Raw genomic sequence first — 25877 nt, 5'->3', positions numbered from 1 at the left:
TGTTATAAACATATGAATTTTCCATACGCATATTCAAATGCACCTTTTTGTGTCAAGAACAAAGAAGAACACAAAATAAGTCCAGGTTATATATTTCAAAGAACAATGTACAAAACTACTTAGTTTTGAGATGCCTTTTTTTAAAGAGATCGAGAGATTGTTGCACAACAAGGAAAATCTTAAGCGGCACGCTTAGACTTTGTCATGCATAAGGCTTGAAAACTGTAGAATGAAGCTTATGCTATTTCTTTAATCTGTCACTCCCAGGCTACCGACCAAGACCAGCTCAACTCAGCAAACTCTGCCATCATATACTCCTTCCTGCCCGAGGTGCCTGAGTTCCGCATCGAGCCCACGACAGGCCGCATCTTCACGACGGCCGGTCTAGACAGGGAGCAGCAGGACATTTACACCCTGACTGTCATGGCAAGGGATACGACCACTAATCCTCTCTCGGCCACGTTGGATATCATCATCGTCGTGCAGGATACGAACGATAACCGGCCAGTCTTCGAGCCGGCTGAGTACGTCATTGAGGTGCCGGAAAACACTCCTCTGCAAGGGTTTTTGCAGTCCAGGTATATGCCCTTTAGTTTCCTCATATGATATACCCAGTGAAATGTGTTTGTATGTAGGCCAGGCCAAAGATCATTTTAGGAGGATTTGGGTATATTAATATGGACCGCGTATGTCTGGAATTGTATTCCTAAAGAAATAATTGAGTATATAAAGTGTTTTTTTTCTGAGGATACATAGCACTTCTACCCCAAGTTTTGCCATGCTTTCGTGTAAGGCATGTAAGCATTCATGGTAATTTACCCTTTCTGATGCCCCATTTATTTCACCTGGGTGGAGATTGGCAAACGTAGACTAATGTCTTGCCAAAGGTCATTTGTACCTTGGCGGAAAATTGTCAACCCTAGACCACGAGGTCCATAGTCAATCACTTATCAACTAGACAACCACACCTCTACATTACAAAAGTATATATAAAGTGTAATGATCATAATAACAGTAGGAATAATGATGATTATTTTTTAGTGCTGGTCAGTGTTTCTACAGTATACTGATCAGAGCACTGATACAACAAATACAAAAATGTTTTGAAACAATAACATATATACATATGGCACTTACATGTAGCAGTAAACATAGTATTCATCATTTTAAACAAAGATTGGGCATAATGTTCATTACAATAATAAAGAAAAAAAAAACACATAAGCAACGGCTTATTCATTCGTACAATGCTTTGCATCCCATAACTGAATCAGGCGCTGGACCGGGATGCTAATGCACCTCTCCGGTATGCCATCACTGCTGGGGAAACCAACATCTTCAGTATAGATCCTCTGACCGGTAATCTCTCTCTTCTCATCCCGCTGGACTATGAGAATATTGGCGCAAGGTCGTTCTATTTTGAGGTGACCGTCACAGACGTAGACCTCAGTGGTGTAAATTTGACCGATGTGGCCAATATTACAATTGTAGTTACGGTGAGTAGAAATTTTTTGATTATATATATATTTATTTTGTATATATTATGTAATGTAATGTAACGTAATTTTCTTTTAGTCACAAATTGCAAATGTCTTCTTGAAGGAAATCACATGTCTTTAGGATTTGAGCTGTTACCAGTTTATATCACAAAAATTGGGGGGGGGGGGGAATACATGTAGAATTCAAAATCTTTGGCTAGGGTTTGCATAGTTACCTGTTACAATTATTACAAAAAGATGGAAGAATTGGATGAGATAGAATACGGTATGTAGACTTTCCTTTCCATGGAGCAGTATTTAATGGCAGGATGATGCTTACAATGTACTTTCTAGAATATTTAGCCTAATAGCATTAAAAGTTTACAAGTGATGTCAAGTTTTAAAACCTCCCCCCTCTCTCACACATGGTGCAACCATAAGCTTACTGTATAAGAAAGCATATGTCAGTATTTTCAAGTCAAGATCAAGCTTACAATTTACTTTCTAGAATATTTAGCCTAATAGCATTAAAAGTTTACAAATGTTGTCACTGCGTAGTCAATTTTTATAATCCTCCCCCTTACTGATTCAAGATTTCAACTCAAAAGACTTGTGACCTTTGACCTTTGTTTACAGGATGAGAACGACAACATTCCAAGCTTTGAAAAAACCCAGTATGATGTCATCGCTCTACGAGAGTACCAGATAGGAGATATAGTCCTTGCCAATATCACTGTCACAGACGGAGACCCTGCGGTGAGCCTTCTTTAAGACATACTTTAAATATTTGAAATTTTGAAATATGTGTGAACAGATACCCCACACAATTTCCTTCTTAAAATATGTTTTTCCCACCAGAAAATCATCATCGTAGTTTTGCTTTCTTCAGAATGTACATCTTACTGTAGCTATTGGATATGGGGAGTGTTTCACAAAGACTAAGATTGACTTTATGTTGGGCTTAACTATGGCATGCCACCGTTTGCTCTCACTATTAAGATCTTTAGATAATGTTTTTCCCTTCAATAATGAATTATCAAAAAATGTAGATTTGTGACCATGATTTGTATTGCCCTCAAGAGATCAATGCCAGTAAATGGTGAGAGCAAACAGTGGCATGAACAGCCTGCCATAGTTAAGTCCAACTTAAAATCTTAGTCTTTGTGAAACACTCCCCTGGAATGCTGAAGCATGACAACTGCTAATAGAAGTGAAGGATTTCTGCTTTATGATGATTAGCTTGAAGTATAAGAAGATTTGAAGTTCTAGTTTATTTATTTATTTATTTTATTTATTTCACTTCTTTATTCAGGGTAGTCTGTTCAGTATACAAAAATTAAAAAACCTGGTCTTCCACAGAGCCCTAATTATAAAAACAGCACATGAAAAATACATAAATTACAATTAATGATTATGATATCAAATCAAACTTCTGTACCACGATCATTGAGTTCACATAAACTAGGAAAATAGGTATCCCAAATTATCATGATAGACTGCCAAACAATGTGATATTACCTACAGGAAAGACTGATTTTCCATTTTAATATGCAGTGATAAGAAATCATGATCGTCATATTAACCTGCAATATTTTCATCATTCTGCAGGGCTCGCCGAATTCTGAGTTGACCTTCAGATTTTTAACGCCGTCAGATCTGTTTGAGTTCACAGACCCAACTCAAGGCAATGTTTATGTCATAGGTGACATCAGTAATACCACCATGTGGCATAATGTAAGTAGAAAAGGATGTCTATTTCCTTGAAATGCAAACAAATCTCCCTGAAATTTATTTCCAAAGATTTTGCGAATATTATGTAAGAACAGGTATATTGTCAAACATATTTTTGAATGCAGATTACATGTATACATTCTAAACCAGTTGCTTCTATAAGTGGACATTTTGGTACTTCAAATTTTGTTTAATTTGAAATATGATGAAAGAATTATATCTCTAATAGATAAACAAGGGAATGTATTTATTTTCTTTAATTCTGATCAGAGTGACTAGCTTATCAAAGATTATCAGAAACCTTGCTAAAAATGTGGACAATAAATTTTGAATGTCGGATCTCGATAGCAATATTTTTTTAATGATGACATGTAAGATTAAGTCAGTTCATGTGTAGAGTAAACATATACATGTACTTGTAAGCCAACACACCATGACTATATACCGGTACTTCTCTTTAAGCTTGATTATATATGCCATGTATTAATTTGCACACACTTAATGAATAGATCAATAGCAAGTGACTCCTGCATGTCAACTAAGTTTAATAAAAAGAGAGAGCATAAGCAGTGTTGTATTGACGCATACTCTTCAATTTTTATCAATTTTTTGAATAATTTGCCTTTCAGCTGACGATAGTAGTCAGTGATGGTGGAGATCCAGCTAACATAGCAACGGTTCCTCTCTCAATCTTACTCAGAGTGGAGAAACCTATCTTTCCTGAGAACGTCATCATGTAAGTTGGAGCGAGAAAATCTTGATATTTTTCCTGGGTAGATGTACATGTAATGTAAAGACACAAAAGAGAAAGAAAGGGAAAGAGAGAGAGAGAGAGAGAGAAGCAAGGGGGAGAGAGAAAGAGAAAGTAAAAGAAAGAAAGAGATAAAAAGAAAGGGAGAGAGAGAGAGAGAGACAAGAAAGGGAAGAGAGAGAGAGAGAAAGATTAGGAGAGAGAAAGAAAAAAAGAAGAGGAGAGAGAAGATGAAAGGAAAGAGAGAGAGAGAGAGAGTGAGAAAGGAAGATGGAAAGAGAGAGAGGGGGAGATTGCAAGAGAGAGGGAGGGGGAGGTTGATGAGAGAGTGAAAGAGGGAAATAAGGAGAAATGTTATTAAATTTGTAGAATTTTGAAAAGGATAACAAAAAAGGAATGATAAAATGAAGAGAGAGAGAGAGAGAGAGAGAGAGTGATGAGTGGAACAAACATTTTAAAATGCAGCATATAAAACCAGGAGTTTTGTCATATTTTCATTCCATGTATAGTGTGGATGATGTAATGGAGGAAGAGGAACCAGGCGTTGTAGTGGCTGTCATCGAAGCCCAGGCCAATATCGGAGATGTTATTTTATACACCATAGTCAATTCAACCGACCCAAGTAAGTTGTCAAGAACTCTTAATCTAATCTCATGCTTTAATTTAGACCTATCTAATACCACTTCAGATGCTGATGCTGATGCTGTTAATTCTGCTGTAGACAGTACAATATATAATTATAGTAATTGAAATGATAATGATGAGGAGGAGGAGGAGGACGGTAATAATAATAACATCAACAACAACAACAACAATAATATTGAAAATGATATGAATTTAGGAATACATTCTACTGTACTGCAAGAGCTCCTGATGTGTTACTATACAGACAGTTCTATAATGACTTCTACTTTTATTTTCACTACTTCTACAACTATTATAAATGTACTTTACAATACTACTTTGGCTACTACATGTACTGTTTAAAATAATATATAAATAACAATAATGATATAGTACTAAATTTTGTAAAATACCAAATGCACTTGAAATTAAATGCTCAAGACACGCTAGTGCAAAAGATGAAACAACATGCAAACACACATACAACAATGAAAAAGAAGATGAAAAAGAAAATTAAAGTAATATTTTATTACTTTTACGTGCATGTACTGTACATGTACATGTGCAAATATTCATGACATCTGGAAATTCTTTCTACAGGTGCCTTTACAATGAATACTACCGACAACGTAGCAACGATCTACACGAATATGACTCTCGACCGTGAATTAGTGGAAAACTACTCTATCTCGGTCCAGGCCAACATACAAGGAGCTACCCCGGATGAAAACAATCTACCGGAGCAGACTGGTCGGAGAAAGAGGCGCCAAGCAGGTAAATCAATTGAAGCTAGAAGAACAATGTACCCTGTTTTGTACAAAGCTCCTTATACATGTATGTCTTCATTTTTTTGTTTTACCTTTCAGACTAGATTCTATGAGTACAGGAGGAGAAAAAGTAAATGACAAAAGTTTGATTAATTTTGGTGCTTTTCAAACAGTGTAATGCTGTTAATTTTTTAGAGTAACTTTAGCAACAAAATCATTAAATTGGCAATGTAAAGTTAAATGTAATATTACTATTTTCACAAATTATTATTGCTACTCTTGTATTTGTTACTCTTACAGATAAATTGAGAGAAAAAAAAATTGTTAAAGAGGGAGAGTAATGTAAGAGTGAAAGACAATATTGATTTTGATCAAACAGAACTTAAAGGTAATACAAAGTTTTGGTATGGGGTCATGAATTTGGTTCAAATGAACATATGCGATCCTATAATATTCAGTGATCGTTGTGCGGTTGAAATCGTGTCTGAAGTTATGAAATTGTAAATGATAAACTCTTTATGTTGTATAGCTCCCTCTCAAGGTCAATATATTAATGAAGCTATAAAACAATGTTTCTTGACTAAAATCGACCGATTACCTATTTCCGTTTGGGAATTATATATCACAACTACATATTCTGAGATTCTCATGGTCGCAGCTACCATTGTACAGCCGTATTTGAAATTGATAAAAATTTACCGGGAGCACCGGTAAATTTTTATATTCAATTTATATTGAATTTTTCTCGAAAGCAGAAGTGTTTTAGGGGCTGAATGTTCTAGTGATTATAAAAAAAACCACAGGGGTATCCAATTATATTAAATTTGTAAAGAATCATTATCCACCCAATTTCAAAATTTCCCGAAACTTTGTATTACCTTTAATACCAAGTTTTTTCTTCATCTTGACATCTTCAATTTTTCACCTCCTAGATCTCTTCTCAGAAGTAGCTGAGCCTACCGACCCAAACGTTGTCTACATCTACGTGAACGTTGCAGACATCAACGACAACGGACCATACTTTCTCAAGGAGAACTATTACGCTGGGGTCTCTACCGTAGCCAGGGTCGGGACACAGGTCATTGCAGTTGAGGTAAATATATCAACATAGTCATTTTTAAATATTCTATGGTACTGGATGAGATTATTTGCTGAAATAGTTGCTCAGTTATGGACATGGTTATTTGTTATTTGAAACCAATGCAAAATACAAGCACATCAGAAGAATTTGGCATGTTCCAGTGTATGTGTAGTGAATGTCTAAGCCAGTTTAAATTTCATCACTCCTAGTTTTGTACCCGGTAGAGGCAGAGAGACTTGCATCTTAGCTATGCGTTATCACTTTATGATAACATTTTGACATATATCTAGGCTATTTATCAAATCTTCAAAATTAGACATTTAATGGTTCCTGAAATAAGAGATTTTATTTCAAAAAACACATTTTTAGATAACGCTAAATAAGTGATCATGTTTGCCAACATAAATGTATATGTAGGTGTCCAACTAAACTGTATACCTCAGTTCAGTTTGTTTATTTTCATAAAAAACACAGCAAATGCAAATAAACATACAAGTATATATACATACAAAGAATGTTCAGTTAATACAATAACTTCAAATGAAATAGGAGAACAAAGGAAAAGCCCATGGTGGCCTTGTTTAAAAAAGTTCCCCCAAATATTATAATTTATATCACTGAGTATACATTAGTTAAAGATATCACAAAATATTTATATAACAGAGTGTCATAGATTGACCTATGATTATGTTGTAATCTCTTCCGCCAGGCCTTTGACGATGATGAAGGAGAAAACGGTGTATCCACCTACTCCATTGTCGCCGTGGTACAAGGAGAACCTTTGTTCAGGATAGACCGAGCTACAGGGATATTCAGTACGACTCAGAGTCTTGAGGGAGAGGAAGCCGGCAGTCAGTTTGAATATACCGTCCTGGCAGAAGATCCAAACAATAACTTCACCATAGCGGAGACCATGGTCAAGGTATTCTACATAATTCATCGCTCATTTTCTAGATAGTCATCCTTCGTGGCATCAGCAACTGCACTGCGGAATTCTACTAGGAATATATATTCTCTATATATTCTCTTGATACTCAAAAGAAAGCCCTTAAGACCTATCCTTTCTTGCAGTAGTGTTCTATTTTTCTGTATTATGTTTATGATCCAAGCAATAACTTCTCCATGGCGGAGACCATGCTCAATTAGGTATTCTAGATATTCATCCTTCATTTTCTGAATATTCATCATTCACGGCATCAGCAACTGCTCTGTGGAATTCTCTACCCTTGACAATTAGGAATATACAATTTCTTTATACTTTCAAGAAAACCCTTGAGGCCTATCTTTTCTGCAGTAGTGTTGCATATTTCTGTATTATGTTTATGTTATCCAAGTTAAAATGTAAAGCTCAAAGAGAATTGAAAATTAATATTGTTGTATTTATGATTCAGTCGAACCTAAACCTGTACCGGTAGTTTAAAAACATACACCTATCTGTTTTTAAATATGAAAATTCAAGTGTCAGTCAAATATGTGCATGTTTCATATCAAGAAAGAACCCAGCTATTGCAAGAAGTAGGTCTAGAGAAAGAACATGCCTTGTATGCGAGCAAAGAATCGAATGACGGAATATTGTATTTGTGAAATGCTACAATATTTTGTGAGGTCTAAACAGTGAACCCTTTAGCTATAAGATATGAGTTCTTCCTCTATTATTAAGCCATTTGAAATCAATAGATTCAACAGTCAATTTTCATATATGTACATGTATCTCCATGTCAATGTATACTCAAGACACTACAGAAGCATAAAACATACTCTTTGGCTTAAAACCTGTCTGCACTAGTTTGGCCAGGAGGGATAAGACCACCCTGCTGGTCACTGACAGGTGTATGGTAATCTCATCAACTCAGCTCTCAATTAACATAAGAAAAATAGGATCATGTGGAACCAACAGGCACCACATGTGCATTGTTTTCTATATAGAGGGAGCAGATAGCTACAAGTAGTACAGTGGGGCTTTAAGTTGCGTCATTAAAAGAAAGGCTGAAGGCTTTCAAAGAATTCTTCCCACCAGCTAGGTAAAATTCTAATTGTCCTGTACTCCTTGATCTTCATGCAGATATCTCTGATCGACAACTCCCATCGTGCCATCCTGGCTGGTAACATCGACCCTGACCTCATGAGAGAGAACCAGGACGCCCTCTCTGAAATCCTATCAGAGGCTCTCACTGCCGACGTGTACATCGAGGATGTGAGCCAGAGAGAGGTCGGTAATGGTCTGGACCCGACGGGATCGGACGTCCTCTTCTATGCCCTCGACGCCAACGGGGACCCAATACTAGGAAACGACATGGTGGAGTAAGTACCCCATTGATGAAATCCAAACAATATACAGTCAAACCTGCTTTAGTGACCACCAGTCTACTGACAAAGACCAAATTTTTGTTTCCCTTGAAAATGGTTTCTCATTGAAACATGTACTAAAGGAACGTGTCTACAAGGACCACTTTTTGTTTCCCTTGGGCAGTTGCTATAGATAAGTTCAACTGTACTTGCTTGCAGGTTGCTTCGGTTCTTTTACTTTACAGAACTTCTCTGTGTGCAAATGTTCTTGCTTTCTGGTGCCCAAACAGACTTTATTATCTGTATTTGCTAAGTTTTTAAGACGACTTCACTTTGGTATAGAATGTAATTACAGTGGATGTGAACTTGTGTTTTTGCACAGTGGCAATTAGATTTAAATTTAACAATTGCTGTTGTCTGAGGTGTGTAGTAAGGACTTCCTTCAGCCTTGTTAAACATGTGAGTTATTAATTCAACTTGACAACTGCTGTCTACGTTTCCTGATAATTCTAATAATAAATCTGCCCATTTGTTTAGTGAACTATCAGTGAAATCTTCTACAATAGATCAAATATTGAACAAAAAATTGCCAAAAGATGTTTCTTTCCTGTGTAGTAAATATTCATGTTATGGTAAAATAAAGAATATCCTAATACCCAGTCATGTATTTCATTTTAGATAGGATAAGAGATCAGCTTTTCATGATTTGACACACCTGTGTTACATATCTCCTAATATAGAAATATCTATATTTTATTTGTTAACTTGGACTTCTTTTCTGCTTGCCTATCTACCTGTTTAATTCACCATCATTCAATGCTACAAATAAACATTTTCTCCCCTCTAGGATCCTTCTTTCTCAAAACACCTCACTCAATGAGCGCTATTCAACCATTGTGGAGAATAAGACAATTACAGACATCAGGAGACCGACCCAACCCACGACGGGCCCAGGAGTATCCCCAGACGGTAATGGACCTACTGTGGAAGCCATCGCTCTCATATGCCTGGCTTGTGTGCTCTTCATCTGTGTGGTCATAGCCATTGGCGTGGTCATCATATCATGGAAGAAGTAAGTGGAGGAGGAGGAGGAGGAGGAGGAGGAGGAGGAGGAGGAGGAGGAGGAGGAGGAGGAAGAAGAAGAAGAAGAAGAAGAAGAAGAAGAAGAAGAAGAAGAAGAAGAAGAAGAAGAAGAAGAAGAAGAAGAAGAAGAAGAAGAAGAAGAAGAAGAAGAAGAAGAAGAAGAAGAAGAAGAAGAAGAAGAAGAAGAAGAAGAAGAAGAAGAGAAGAAGAAGAAGAAGAAGAAGAAGAAGAAGAAGAAGAAAGAAGAAGAAGAAGAAAGAGAGAGAGAGAGAGAGAGAGAGGGAGGGGAGGGGAGGGGAGGGGGAGGGGAGGGGAGGGGGGATGATCCTGCTGATTGTGGTGATAATATTACTGACGAGGACAATGATGATGATGATGATGATGATAATGGATGATGATAATAAATAATAATAATATTTAATTGTTATATAGCGCTTAATACAAACGTCTCTAAGCGCTTTACAAATATACTATTACCCCGGTCAATGATATTGATATGATGTTGTTGATGATTATGATGATTATGATGTTGATATGATGCTGTTGATGATGATGATGATGATGAATGATTATGATTATATTGATGATTATGAGAACTTTAGAGGAAGATGGAGCTGGAATCATGATACTTCAATCAAAAGATGTTTAAATGGTAAGTCTAATCTTTTTTTCTTCTTATTAAACACAACCTCTTTTCTTATCTTTTCATTTCCAGACGAGAAATGGAGAAAGATAAAGCAGGGCGAATGTATCTCCCATCAATGTATAACACATTCAACCCTTATGGAAATGGTGAAGACTTGGAAATGTAAGTTGATTCATCTCTTTTCATGACTTTTTTAACGTTTTAAAAAAATATGATAATGATGGCAGATTGAATGATTGTGCAGCTGAGTTTCGTCATTACTGAGTTTTAAACGGAATTTAAGGATTTTAGTTATATGTTTAGTTTTTATAGAAATAAAAACATGAGATAAAATATTGCTATCTCAGATACATGATCAGTTTTTATTTTCAAGTTCTTTTGGCCTGATTACATGTTTTGTCATTGGACAGAGAGCACTCTTCCATATTTAGGCAATATTCGACCAAGTTTAATCCCCTTAAATACGAGTGACTCAGTTAATAAAACCATTTTATATATTCCATATCGATTTTGCAACAATGTACATCTTGTGATACAGTTTTGTATTTTATTATTACAAATAAATCAAAAGGAGTTTACATGAGTGGCTAGGAAATCTTGGAACTTTACATCATAAAACCTGTTGAATTAAATGCGTGCAAAAGGCATGTTAAAGCATTTGAATCAAACTTGTGTATAAGTGAATGCATACAAAGAAAATGTACATTGTTAAATTTGAAAACAATGTTATGATCCATATCATGTACATGTATTAAAAACAACATTTGTTTTTTGTCGAATTTTATTTTCCTTATGTAGTGTGTATTCCTAACAGGGCAAAAAATACACTATTGATGTATCCCTTCAGATTTCTCTGCACTCTTTTGTCTATACGCTGCTCAATATCTTTATCCAGATCATTAAACTGAGCTTTATTTAATGACACCTTGCTGCGACTCTTCTCATTTCATCAGTATAACTATTAACTCTTCTGCTTCCATGTAATTCTTGCAAATGACATTTTATGATCATTAAGTGAAATGTCTTTGATTTTCTATGGGCAGTCTCATAGTATGGTATTCAGTGTTGTTTCTTTTAGCAGACAGGAATCTTTCTGTATACTACTCAATTGAAATCCTACAAGATTATGATAAGTGTACCAGCACGTTAACAAATTTAAAAAAGTAGTCTTAACATGAAACTGTGTTTTAAAAATAGGTCCAATCCTGCTTTAGGAAACGGTTTCTTCCATAAAGGATTTTCCACCTTTATCAATGGGATTGGTTGAATTGGGATGTGATGAGATGTAAAATATCCCGATGATATGAAAGATTTCTTAAAGACATACTTTTATGGCTTATTTTCTTGTATAGCCATACAACAATATGAAGTTCTTGTCCCTTACAAATGGTTACAGTGGACCTTTTTTTTTTGGTTGGTCTTCATATCAAGGCCTTTCAATTCATATTTCAGTTGTATTTTTTAAACGTAGATAAGCATGATCATAATTTTGGTCACCTTCATATAGAGTGGTATCATCCTATTCAATAAATCTCCATATGGCAAATTGGACCACTCCATTGGGGTAAAAGGGTAGTTTGGGTATAGTTAATGTATATTGGAGGGACTGTATCTGGTTGAGTATCTCATTGCTATCTGCATATCTTCACTTCTTCTGCTCACTGTACATTCAGGGCTCAGTGTCCTGATAAAGCCTTTTTACCCTCAACGTAAGTTTTCTGCCGCAACTCAATCTTTTTTTTCTGTCACCCTGTCTGTGTTTCATCTCATGTATTTCACATTTGTGCACATCTGTTCATGAAGTTTCCCTCAATTACAACTGCGTATAACCATTCAGAATAAGTGGCTTGAAAACTTTTTTATTTAGAATTTTAAGAAATATACCAGATGTATGAGCATAGAGAGATAAAAATGTCTGCTCACATTGTGTCAATATTTGTTTGTTTGAAGCGAGGAATCATGCATCAAATGTAAAGAAAATATCATTGGGGTTCATAAATTTGGCAACATGTTACAAAGTTCAAAATGACTGTTTTCCCATATAAATGGCCAATTCTGAAATTTTGTAAATATATATCCACAAGTAATTCTCATTCATAAATGGTCTTTTCAGGTACATGAATTTTTATTAGAAACCTACATCATCAAAAGAAAGGTACCACTGTTGCCAATTTGCAAATGAAATAAAAAAAAATATTTTAGCTTGAAGCTTTAATTCTGAATGGGTTAGTATCTATATTAGATGTGGATGTTGTTTAGTTACCATTGTAAATGTACATGTACATGTATGCATGTATTGTTAGCCAGTCTGCTTGGCAGAGAGAAATTTTCCATGTTTTTGAATAAACTGTGCTATACAGAGTCTAGATAAGATAGACTAAACCTACTTTCCAATTCCATTTCTCTACATTGTACACTTCTTTTTGTTGAAAGTAGGGATTAGTCTACTTATTCCAGACCCATTGAAACTCATTTCGCTTGTGGCAAAGAAAACACAGTATATGCCAGAACTATATAAATTTAACTCTTAGTCTAGTTGAACTGTCATCATTCAGGTGCATTTTGTGGGCAGAACTATAAACATCTGTCATTGATTAATGATTGCACCAAGTCTCTCTATTAATTAAGTCATTGGTTACACTTTTATGTTGTAGCTGTCCATTTCATACAGTTGAACATCATCATTGCATGCATTGTCATATGTATATTGTTTGTTTATTAGTAATATTTATTTACGAAATTAGCACTTTTCATACTTTGTAACGCTTGCAAAAAATATGTATCATTTTCTTACAGCAGAAAGTTGCCACTGGTCAGTGGTTATAAATTGCCCCTTGATATCTTTTTTGTTAACAGAAATATGATGCCTTTTGAATGCTGAAAATCATCAACTGACTGTTATTTGGTATTCTAAATAATGATTTTTTTTTCTTCATGTATTTTGTTCCCATCCCCTTCATTTCTCAATTTTATTATGTTATATCTTTTTTTTTCCCTTTTGCTTGCAAGTGTATACCTCTGTATTATTCTGCATGTATGTTTGTTGTTCATTTGTCACAGTTATATAGAGAATATACAATCTTATTTCAGTCTTCTAAATTTGTGAACAGATTGTATGGGTAAAATGTACATCATTCTCTTGCTTTAATAGCAGTTTCATGTTTATCATGCAAAATGCTATACCATACAACAAAACATGTAATCAAATGTTTGAATCAAATGCACAATTTTCAGCCAATGAAACAGCTATAATTATGTTAACATGCTAGTTGAGTCATTCTTGTATTTTCCTCCATACTTTTCCTGATCTGTAATGTGCAATTAGAAGCTTGATACCTTTTTGTAAAAAACACAAAACAAACAGGTATTTAGAACAAAGAGAATTTAAACAATTATATATTTTTGATGCATTCACATACCTTTAGCGTCATTATTATCAAGTTTTTTTTTATACTTTTGAATTTTCTCACCAATAATATCCTGATGTGTCGGCATATCTGAACTGATAAGCACCTTTCCCTTCACATAAATTGCATGTGTGTCAATTTCAAATGACTTATTGCATATCCTTATTCTCCACAAAACATTTCTACACTCAACAACATTTAGTTATTTCTGCTTTAATCTATTCATGAATGTCAATATAATGGAGGAACCATTAAAGAGTATAGCTTTTTTAATTTGGTTATTTTTTTAAATCAGAGAACTCTATATTGCTGTATTGTCCGTACAATAATGACTTAGTTTATCAAATACTCATCATTACATCAAATCCATTTTTTATACAAGTACTTAGCATCATTCATTGCTTTATTCATTCATTCATTCATTCATTCATTCAATCTTTCAATCGACCATCCATGAAGAAAAAATGTTTCCTGCTACCAACTGCAGTCTTAAAGGCTTGCCTGGAATTTCTTCATAATTTCCTTCAATTAAGTTGATAAACAAAGATGAATTTTGTATAATTTTTACAGATCAAATCCTGTATATTATGAAGATCAGTCCAATCAAGCGTGAGTAGGCATTTATTTATAAATTGTTTGAATTGTTGATAATTTGATAACATGTTCCATCTCTTCTCATTTTATGTACCTTTTCATTCATAGTGTGTGGAACTAAAATCCTATTCACCTTTAACCTTTGACTAACATAATGTCTTTGAAATTGCGTTTAACACAAGCTTTATTTTGTTTGTTTCATGAGATATATAATATTCTATAATATTTAATACCTATTCTCATTTCATCATTCAATTGATCACTCCTATTGTAAAATTTGATTCATTATTTAATATTTCAATGATTTCAAGGTATTAAAGCTCATGCAATTAACATTTAGCAACAACAACTTGTGATATGTTGGGTTTAAATCATAGTGTCAAGTGCGCACAATTTTCATTCCATAAGAATATTTCTTGAAAGTGGAAATCATTGTAAAATAATAATTTCATCAAAATACCTCATTTGGGTTCCCACAATCTGAACTACAAGTAATTGTAAAATAGTTCTTGTTATGTATGTTCAACTCTTATCGGACTTATAGATTAATAAAATCATTAAAAAAAAACCTGTAAGGTTTATTGACCCATCTGATTTATATAAAGGGATAAACTCTTTGTAAAATAAAGTAGGGGTTTCATGGCGCTATTTCTATTTTATTAAATAAATGGTTTCAATTCATTTTATTATATGAGAGCAGCAACAACAACAAAATTTTCTTGTTAATTGATAGCTTGAGAATCTTTAAAAACTGTTTTAAACTTTATTTATTGTGAAACAAAAGTGAGAAACCAGAAGGAGGACGTTTCAAAAAGCTAAAGAATTCCAAAAGTTCCAAGGGGTCGAAGAAAAGGTTTGTCAATTGAAATTCAAGAAACCCCAAGAAATCCCAAATAGCGTATAGTAATTCAGAAGAGTGGTAAAGGTTTATTATTCGTTAGTATCTTTTGCTTGACCCAATGCTTACCCATAAGAAAATATAAATGAAAGTTAAAAAAAATTAATAAAAAACCCCCCAAGAATTCTCAAATTGCATTTGGTAATTCAGTAGAATGGTAAAGGTTGTTTATTCTTAGTATCTTTTGCTTGACCCAATGCTTACCCATAAGAAAATATAAATGAAAGTTAAAAAAATTTAATAAAAAAAACCCAAGAAATCTCAAATTGCAGTAGAATGGGAAAGGTTGTTTATTCTTAGTATCCTTTGCTTGACCCAAAGCTTACCCCTAAGAAAATATAAGTAAAAGTTTAAAAATTGAAATAAGAGAAACCCCAAATAGCGTATAGTAATTAAGAAGAGTCGTAAAGGTTTAGTATTCTTTAGTATCTGTTGCTTGACCAAATGCTTACTCGTAAGAAAATATAAGTGAAAGTTTAAAAATTTGAATTAAAAAAAAATTCTGTTGAGCGGAAAAGTAATATACATGTAGTCTATGTAATCCTTATATTTGGTTCACCCAATGCAAGTTGTTGTTTTTTAATCTAAACAATGAAATAGGGGGAAGAAAAAAAGAAGAAAAAAAGAAACTCCACAATAAAAATGCATGTTGAATGAGTTGCTAGCTGTAAGGGGCGGTGTTTTTTAAAGTGCTTTTCTGATAATAGTGCATGTTCATTTCTGCCTCTGTAGGGAGATCTTCCAACTAAAATCCTCTTCTGCTTTTGGCATGAATGTTGTTGTTTATATTGGATTATCATTAACATGTACCTTTTTGTTGAAATATTATATCTTTTTGCATCTCTACAAGTGTATCCTCCTTTCTTGTGAAGTAAAATTTCTTTCAGTAATCCCTCAAAAGTTTGATAATTGTTCCTAATCATGTCTTTCTATTCCCATTCTCTTTTTTTGTTTGTTTCCATTTCCCCAATTCATGCGCTCCAATGGATCATTGCAAATGAATTAAAATCATTTATTTTCAAGAAAACATGATAAAAAGATGACTTAAGGCAGCAGCAGTCTGTCTTGAATCAACTTTTTGGGGCATGTTATTATTTTTACTTCTAAAATATTATGCAAATAAAGTTATGTCCTTGCTAATTAAACAAGATATTTGCTTTTCTTTGGTCCTTCATGGTTGCAGGGGCGATGATATGTTTCCAAAGTAAGTGCCATATTTTACAAATTATGCAAGACAGAATATTCTGCATCTAGAAAACACTGCTTGCAAAATTCACTAGCTGTGATAAAATATACACCATGCACATATTTGATTATTGTTATATCAAGCATAACTATATTTATATTGAAAAGTAATGGTGCAATTATAAGTGGAAAATGATGCAAGAAAATTATAGGATGATAAGAAAATATATGAAAAGTTTGGAAATGAATTGAGTGTCACCTACAAAAAGAGAAAAAAGCTATATTATACATACAAATCAGCTATGTACTGTAAGTGTGAATACAAAGTTATACATGTATAACTTAAGTAGCATGTTCATGCATTGCTAATACATTGCATGCCCTCCTGTTTTCTCATGTTGTCCCCTTTTGCTCCTAACCATTTAATTCCATTTTTTGTTTTAATATTTACAATGTGTATGAATAGAGTAGAAAGATATAGAATTTCAAGTACAAGGATTCACTCAAATTTGATATAATTTTCTACACTTAAGACAGATAAAGAGAGCATTTTGGTAGATTAGTAGACAAGCAAATAACATTATGCAATTATTCAAATTTGAATATATATATATATATATATATATATATATATATTAGTATACAGTTATTCAAATATGTTATACTGATTCATCCACAAGAGAGGGGGTCTCACTTGGAAATATTTGGTGTTATATTTTCTGCTTGATAGTAATATACCGTCATTGAGAATTTAAGAAATGTAATGGAACTATTTTACAAGCAATTTATACATATCAATATTTCTATCATATCAATCAGGCTAAATGTTTGGGCTAATTGATGAAAAAAGATTTGATATGTGAAGAAACCATCTTTAAATTGCCTTCATTTAATCTCTTTGTTTTTAGTGGTACACCTAGCTTTCTGGCGAGCGACCAGCTTGACGGGCAGTTTGATGGTGAAACACAGGTAAAAATCAACTTGGAAACATACTAAACATTCTACCTCAGAGTGAGCCCTGTCTTTTTATTCTTGCTTCTTCTTTTCTCTCCCGTTAATTCTTTTACTCCTTATTCGTAATCGTCTTTTTCTTAGAGGGTATGAATGAGAAAATAGCTGAATGGATGAATGATAGATTAATTGAATGCTTTATTGATTGATTGGTTGATTAAATGATTGACTTATTGACTGGTTGTTTGAATAATAATGAATTGATTGACTAATGTAATGGTAATTGACAAATATGATTTAACAAGTAATTGATTAAAAGATGGAAATCGATAAATTATTTTAATGAATAAATAATTGATTTATTGAATAATAATAATAATAATATTGGCATTTATATAGCGCTCTTACAGACATACATGTGTATCACAGCGCTTTACAACATTACATTACTTAATTGACATTGATAGCAAACAATAAAATTACGTACACAAAAATATATAAATTTAACTATTAAAGAGAAAGGTTTTCAAGGAACGTTGAAAGATAGCGAGAGAAGGAGAAGATCGTACAGCCCGAGGGAGATTGTTCCAGAGACGTGGTGCGGAAACAGAAAAAGATCGATCCCCAAAGCGTGTACGACTCCTGGGAACCGAGAGCAAGGTTGGGTCGTTGCCAGATCTCAGACCATGCCTTCCTGGTTGATGTAATGAGAGAAGGTTTTGGAGATAGGAGGGAGCCATTTTATGGATGCACTTGTAGGTCATTGTGAGAATTTTGTATGTGATTCGCTTTTCTATTGGAAGCCAATGGAGCTGACGAAGGAAGGGAGAGGCATGGTCATGCTTCTTAGCGCGGAACACCAACTTTGCTGCTCGGTTCTGAGCTCGTTGCAGGCGATTGATATTTGACATAGAAATATTACATAGAAGAGAATTGGAATAATCAGTCCTAGATGTGACGAGAGCACGTACAGCATGCTCACACGCGGACTTGTCTAGGTAGGGTCTGATCCGAGCAATATTAGATAGATGGAAGTGGAGCGTACTAGAAAGTGATGACACATGGTGATTCATTCTCAGTGAAGAATCTAACACCACACCAAGGCTCCTGACAGTTGTTGAGGGCTCGATGTCTGCATCACCAATTACGAGGGTAATGTCAGACACCAGTTGACGGAAGTGAGGACTCACAGCAACAAGAAATTCAGTCTTTTCGCAGTTCAACTTAAGCATATTGCGCTGCATCCATTGCTGAAGGTCGTTGACACACAAAGAGAGTGAGACAAGGGCAGATCTAACATCATCACTGTCCTTTGGGTCAGCAGATATGTAGAGTTGAACATCATCAGCATAGCTGTGGTGTTGAATCCGTGGACGTCGTTCGATGATATCTGCAATAGGATTTGTGTACAAACTGAAAAGTTGCGGTCCAACAACGGAACCTTGGGGAACTCCGAACTTTAGTTTTCTAGGTTGTGAGAAGTCGTTGGCAATCTTCATCCTGAAGCACCAAGGCAAAATCACTAAATGATTGATTTATGTAAATGAATGCATTGAAGAACAAAATTGAATTATTTGATATTCATTGACTGATTTATTGACTAATTAACTATTTATTCATTCGTTCATTCATTGGTTCCTTGACTGATTAATCAATATATGTATAGAATGATTGATATGACTAAATTGTTGATGTTCATAAATTGATCTATTTCCCTTATAGGAACGTACTCTTGAGTTTGGGCCCGAGGATGAGGAAGCTATGGCTGTTGCTAACAGCATCCTAGCTGGGACCAGTACCTTGCCAGAGGATAATCTCATGAGGTACAATGTAGCTAGACTCAATCCCATCTAGTTTTAGTTGCATGAACCCCTTTGTTGTTTGTCATTATGATGACAAACATTTACATGTGCAGTCAAACCTGCTTTATAATAATAATAACAATATTCCGCTTTTATATAGCGCTTAATATAAATGTCTCTAAGTGCTTTATAGATATACATGTAGATATAGTGACCATCTGTCTTCAAAGACCACATTTTTTTTGTTTCCATTAAATATGGTTTCTCATTGAAAAATGTACTAAAGGAACCTGTCGACAAAGACCACTTATTGTGTTTTTCCCATGGGCGGTCGATATAGACAGGATTGACGGTACTATGGATTGACTTCCACAACTAGTGCTTTCAATTACCCTTTGTTAAATTGAACAGAAAATACATACGTGTATTCTATAGGAACAAGCAATTTATCTATCCTGTTTCTGTTTATTAAAGAAAGTCATTTGTGACCGTTGATAGTCCCAAGCATACATATACATGTCGATAGCAAATTTGACTATTTGAGTGCATGGTACCACTATACAGGACGAGATTCGAGATGCAATGATGTGTGGTAGTATTCTTCTGCTATTCAGTTTCAAATATTGATGAAAAAACAATTAACATTGTGATAATATATATATCTGTAAAGCGCTTTGAGAGGGTCTTCGGTCTTGAAAAGCGCTATATAAGAACTAGCTATTAGTATTATTATGATTATAATACTTGAAGACTTTATGTTTAATACGGTTTCAATATGTTTTAGAAGTTATCAACAAAGTTTATACCTTCTTGTATCATCACCCATCAGTGCCATATGTATTTTGTTGCCAGAAAATTTCATTGTTTTTATGGGTTTGAGATCTTTCAGTGATTATTATGCAACAGAAACCTTAATGTTCTTTACATTTTATACTTGAAAGTGTTTTTACCCTCAATTTTTGTTATTCCTGACTAATAGAGGTATGACAGCCACTTTACCCGGCAGTGCGGACCTGGACTCCCCCTCCTACAGCAATCAAGGGACCCTCCCGGCCTACTCCAGGTCCGAAGAGCTCCCCTCGACCTTCTTCAGCCCGGGGACGGGGTACACCAACCACGCCCTCTCGGTGGATGACGACCCGGACCTCAAGAGGGAGCTCTCATCCTCACCGTACCAGACCAAGACCAACCCCCTCATTGACAGGGATGAGGTATGTAGGACCAGGTTCTCGTCTAGCCTAGCCTAGCCTAGTCCAGTTCAATCTAGTCCATTTGAGTCAAGTCTAGTCTAGTCTAGTCTACTCTATTTGAGCTGAGTCTAGTCTAGTCTACTCTATTTGAGTCAAGTCAGTTCTAGTCTACTCTTTTTGAGTCGGATCTAGTCTTGTGGAAGCTAGTCTAATCTAGTTTAATATAGTACATTTATATTATGTCTCCTCTTACCACAGCTCCTAGTACAAATGAAGCAAGGATGTCTTTTTTTTAAATAGTTCATAAAAAAGGGTGATATGACGTTGGCTTGGTAGCGTATAGTCCTACCCAAAACAAGATCTCACCCTAAAAGTCCATCTTGTTTTTCATTCTTCTTATTTTTCCTCTCTTTCCTTCTGGTTTCCTTTCTTTCCTTCTGGTTTCCTTCTGGGTGTTTTGAGTACAATTGATAAAAGTGAAGAAAATGACTTGTTGTAAATTGATTCTGTACTCTGAGACTTAGCAGAAAGAGTTCAATATGTAATCAAGCAAATTAATGTGTTCAATGTTTACTGAATTTGCTGGGATTTTTTTTAAAAACTTTGATGTGCTTAAAATTGTTGTTGAGATTTCTGGTACTTTAATGTTCTTGCTTAATACTTTAATGTCAGGAATTTGTCAATGAAGATGAATTTATAAATCAAATATTAATGAATTAAAATATCTAACTAAAGATTAATTCATCAAATTTTTAACAAGTCAAAAACAGTTTGATTCAACTTGAAATTTTAGATATATTGATATTTTTGGGTTTAAATTTTCTTTACTTTACAAATATTAATATAATCAATTTATTGATTCTCAAGTTTTACAGTTCCATTGTTAAGTTTATGTAGCACTGTCAGCACATGTCTATGTTTGCGACTGATAAATATATTCATGTTGTTATTTTGTCATTGGCCTGTACAGAGCTGTTATATAATTATCCATATTTTCTCTGGTTCTTTGGGCATATGCCTTATTTCTTTGAGATGGGAAAATTATGCTAATCTTTAATCTTTTTTTTTCTCTCTTTCCCATCCTTCCTAAAAACCACCTTGCAATTCACATTTCACTCACATACACAAATTATTCTGATTTTCTCTCTCTCTCTCTCTCTCTCTCATATATTATTCTGATCAAAATATTTCCTTGATTCTTATTTTCATAATCCAACTTTTGTATTGATGATCTTCACGCTATTTTGAAACAATGTCAATATCCAACTATATACAATGATACACAAACTATTCTGTTTTACTCTTTCTTTCATGTTGTTTTGAATAACATTGATTTTAACTTTACATCATGCAACTTTTGTATTCATGCTAATCTAAAATAATGTCAAAATCCACACGATACAATTTGCTGCTTGGAAAATGGATTGAGACCTCTTTCTTTTCCTTCCATCTTATTATCTATTTTATATACATCTCTGATCATCTCTTACAAATTCTAATCACTTTTTCATCTCATCTTCATCACTAAAAATGAAAATATACCAACTCCAATCTTTTACATATACCCACCCTGTGACCTTTGACCTTTAACCTTCCACCATCATGCTCTGGGGGTCATTCACGTGTCAGCTGATCTAGGTCATCTGCCTCCCATCATCTTGATCTTTTAGCTTCAACTTTCTGTTTTTGTAAGTTCTCTGCACTTTCATGTCTACATGGTGTCTCAATAAAATAGGAAAACCAAATAAAATAGGCACACCTTCTTTGTACATGTTTGTCAGATCCAGTTTGTAAAGGGTTTTGTAAAACCATGCAATACGTGTTGATATGTTTGAATACAAATTAAACAAAATCGGTCTCTATCTTATTCAGGAAGTCTACCTTTTCAGGAAATTAGGTTCTTGATTTTGAAAATACATTTCGTCAAAGAAAAAAAAATCAGAATACAAGTTATTGCTAAAACATGATCTACAATTTAGATGATTTCTTGTAATTTTGAAACGTTGTAGTGCAGTTATCATACACCCCATAATTGCAGGCAATACAATTGACTTTTTCTTGACTAGTAGATCGTTTTTTACTCAAACATTTTTTGTAAGATTGCGTTCAGTATGTGACGCCTGATATTTATCGATAACATCCTTGTATAAAACCATTGCCCAAAATGCCTATAGAAAATTCCAAGAACGGTTAAGTGACTAAATGGGAGAAGTACACCACGTACACTATCAGTGTAATACATTGAGGCACAGTTTATCTTTTGTTCTTTTGTTCTTTTTCAAGCAATACATTATTTTTCCCAATTCAATTTCATTACTAATATTCTGCATTCTAGAGCCACACCTTTTTACTCTGAACCTAACAGCTGTGAATTTACTCATTTCAAGATTTCTTTAATTGAACTATTTCTAATTCATTGTTTCTCCAAATTTCACCACTTTCTAACATTTCCTTTGAAAAATCGCTATCCAATGTATCAATCAAACAATTGTTTGAGAAAAAGAAGATCTAAAGTATTTATGCTAACTATTATCATAAATTCTATAAGTATGTTTTCCACAACTGTCTTGTCTCATATGCAAGTTAACTTTTGTGAAACAATTGTTTTGATTATACTTAAATTATGCCATTTCCTTTTTTTATCTTTCAATTTGTAATTAATTTTGTATATGAAGCAACTAGTTGTATACCCTTTTCTTAGTAAACAATTAAATTTTCAAATGATGTAGACAAAATAATGTATTATGCCATTGTTTCAAAATAATGTTATTAACATTTATCATATTTTGCTATATACTACTATTTATTTTCTGAACTTTGTTTTCTGATTTAATTCATTATATTAGGATCGCTCATATACAAACTCTGAGGCCTCTACCCCATCCATCCCATCTAAATCAACCTCCCCGTCAGGGACCTTTGACCCTCGAAAGCCCTACCCCGGCAGTCTAGCCGACTCTCAGACCCACAATGACGTCCATCTCCTCCGGATGGGGCGAGCGGATTCCCGACCAAGCTCCATCGACAGCGGGCACCAGTCCTTGGATCGAGGGGCCAAGAAGGGCAGCGCCGCTGGCACCCCCATCAAGGTGCCCCCTCCGGTCGCCCCAAAGATGAAACGCCCCGGTGCCTTTGGGAATATCCCACCCAACAGCGATGAAGAGAACAGCAGCGATAAGATCCTCGACGAGTTCCTGGACGACCAGTTCACCCCGCTCGTCCCAGCATCAGAGATTTCTTCCTACACGTACACCGTCTCTCCCTCCAGCACTCCCCCGAACCCAAGGAGGGCTGCACCCATACTAAACTCCTCCTATGACGTGACTCCACAGGATATTGATGTTTCAGGGATGTCTGGGACCAGCGAATCACTACAAGAGAATGATCTATCATCTGAACAGTGGGAAGCCAGTGATGTAATGACAACAAACCTTTGAGGAACCCTTCCAGATGTTACGATTTAATCATGCTGCAAGTCTATTGCAGGATGCTTTTAAACAGATTGAATTCTTGAAATGCAGCAATTTTATAAATGTCTCTTCATCTGGATAAATTCTAATAAGCACTTTTCTGTGCATTAAAAATGATCTCTGTTTGCTCAATTGAAGGTCTTTATAACAAGAGCATTCCTAATAGTTTGTGAGGGGAAATTCCCTTGTAAATTCCTTTGTGCCTGACACTTGACAATAGACCTATAGGACCCATTTCACAAAGCCTTATTTCAATGACAAATGGCAAAAATCAGTGACAAATCTGCTGATAACCAAACAGAAGCAAGGGTTTCAGTAGCTTAAAACAAAAACTGTCATTTGTCACTGATGACAAGTTTTGTGAAATATTATTGCATGTTTCATGAAAAAAGAGCTTCTCCATTACAGAGGAACTAGTTCATGGTTGTAAAACCATTTCATTTGTATTCCTCTTTGTATTAAGCAGCAGAGTATGTTACTGATATGAATATACCTAACTGTATTTTAAACAGGGTCATAATTCACTAATTTCTTTATTTGTAGCATTACAAAATAAATCAAGAATAGGTATTTATCTTGAGAAGAAATTAAGACCAAGTTTACACCATACATTCGCAGTGCCATTTAGGTTAGTGCAATAAGTATCTTTCATAGCAGTGACTATTAAATAGATAAAAGAATGAGGAAATTCTAAGAAATTCATGATATATTAAATCCTATGTATCCTATTATACCTCTTGTTTCGTTTGTTATTCACCAGTAAATAATGAATCATTTATTATCAGTCCCTTGACTTTATTTTTTAAAATACTTGAAATAATGTAAGCATGACTTTGTAGCTCCTCTGAATAAATTTCAAAATGAATCTGAAGTATTATCTTTAAATTGAAAGATAGACAAGTAAGTGTGCTATTCTTTGGTTTGTTATTGAAGGGATGAAGATAAATCAAAGATGACCAATAAATATCTGGTTTTCATTGCTAGATTTCCATGCTCTATTCTTAATATTTGTATTCAAAATTATAGATCTTTACCATTTCGTCCTGCCTATGTTCTCACTTTATCATCTGATTTCTTGCCTATATTAAATGCCCTAAAATGACATAGGATATTCTATTAACTTATTAAATCTATAGCTTACTCTTGCTCTATGACTTATTCCACTTAAAAAATGAAAGTACATTTTATCTAATGGGCCCAAAACTTGCTGCAATAGATCTGTTTATAGAGTTATTTATCTCATTTCAATTTATCGAGCCATCTTGCTTGCCTTTGTTTCTATTCTATTTATCAAAACTTTGTACTTAAATGACTTCTTGTCTTGAATGAATGTGTAATTGACAAGGCACATTTCTTTGAAAAACTGTTCACAGATACAAGACCTATATCTTTGTAACTCATTTGAACACATCAACAATTTCCTTTTTGGTTATAGTTTTATTCCTCAATCTACTTATCACTTAATATGGGTCCCCATTATGATATTCCCTTTTGATATTTAAATGCAACTATCAAATGAAAAATTTAAAAGATCTAGTTTCTGTTTGGGACTATTTTTCAGGTTGCACATAATCATAAGTTCCTTGTGTTGTTATTCACTGTACTACATGGTGTAATGAGAGCTTAAAAGATGCATTTAATGGAAGTATTATCACAGTATCTCAGCAGCAATGACTTAACACAACTATGAATAGAAGCACTTTGTCTGTTTGGAGCCAGGAGGGCGCAGACTCTGTGTAAAATGATGAGTTAATGCCCATCTGGCTCCAAATACATAATATCATACCGGTATGTTCAGAGACAAAAGGGGGTTTCCCAGTAATTAACTCTGTGTAAAATGAGTTAATGCCCTTCTAGCTCCGAACAGATCGCATGTAAAAAGGAAAAAGAAATTCATCGCTTAGAGCCAGAAGGATGTTGATAGGGTGTACCA

The 25877-nt window shown here is 34.5% G+C and overlaps 2 protein-coding genes across 2 annotated transcripts in view; both read left to right on the top strand.

Annotated features, from left to right (window-relative positions):
- Positions 1 to 1466, top strand: part of LOC105438913 (protocadherin-15-like) — a 10100-nt gene extending 8634 nt beyond the window's left edge. Inside the window, exons 13-14 of the mRNA XM_030979848.1 lie at positions 268 to 578; positions 1275 to 1466. Coding sequence (XP_030835708.1) covers positions 268 to 578; positions 1275 to 1347 — 384 coding nt within the window. The 3' untranslated portion in view covers positions 1348 to 1466. The remainder of the gene's footprint in view (positions 1 to 267; positions 579 to 1274) is intronic.
- A 144-nt stretch (positions 1467 to 1610) lies between these two features.
- LOC589516 (cadherin-23) lies at positions 1611 to 24659 on the top strand. Its single transcript, XM_030979180.1, has 16 exons — positions 1611 to 1637; positions 2115 to 2234; positions 3087 to 3212; positions 3839 to 3945; positions 4470 to 4582; positions 5185 to 5358; positions 6284 to 6444; positions 7142 to 7354; positions 8495 to 8733; positions 9566 to 9790; positions 10517 to 10609; positions 14425 to 14463; positions 17440 to 17500; positions 19205 to 19305; positions 20264 to 20495; positions 23321 to 24659. Exons 1-16 carry the CDS (start codon positions 1611 to 1613, stop codon positions 23909 to 23911), a joined length of 2622 nt encoding a protein of 873 aa, XP_030835040.1. The 3' UTR covers positions 23912 to 24659.
- The last annotated feature ends 1218 nt before the right edge of the window (positions 24660 to 25877 follow it).

The sequence above is a fragment of the Strongylocentrotus purpuratus genome, unplaced genomic scaffold (genome assembly GCF_000002235.5).
Source record: "Strongylocentrotus purpuratus isolate Spur 01 unplaced genomic scaffold, Spur_5.0 spur5_scaffold_10, whole genome shotgun sequence".
NCBI lineage: Eukaryota > Metazoa > Echinodermata > Echinoidea > Camarodonta > Strongylocentrotidae > Strongylocentrotus > Strongylocentrotus purpuratus.
The sequence above is the reverse complement of the archived record's forward strand: the minus strand, read 5'-3'. Positions and strand labels throughout refer to the sequence as shown.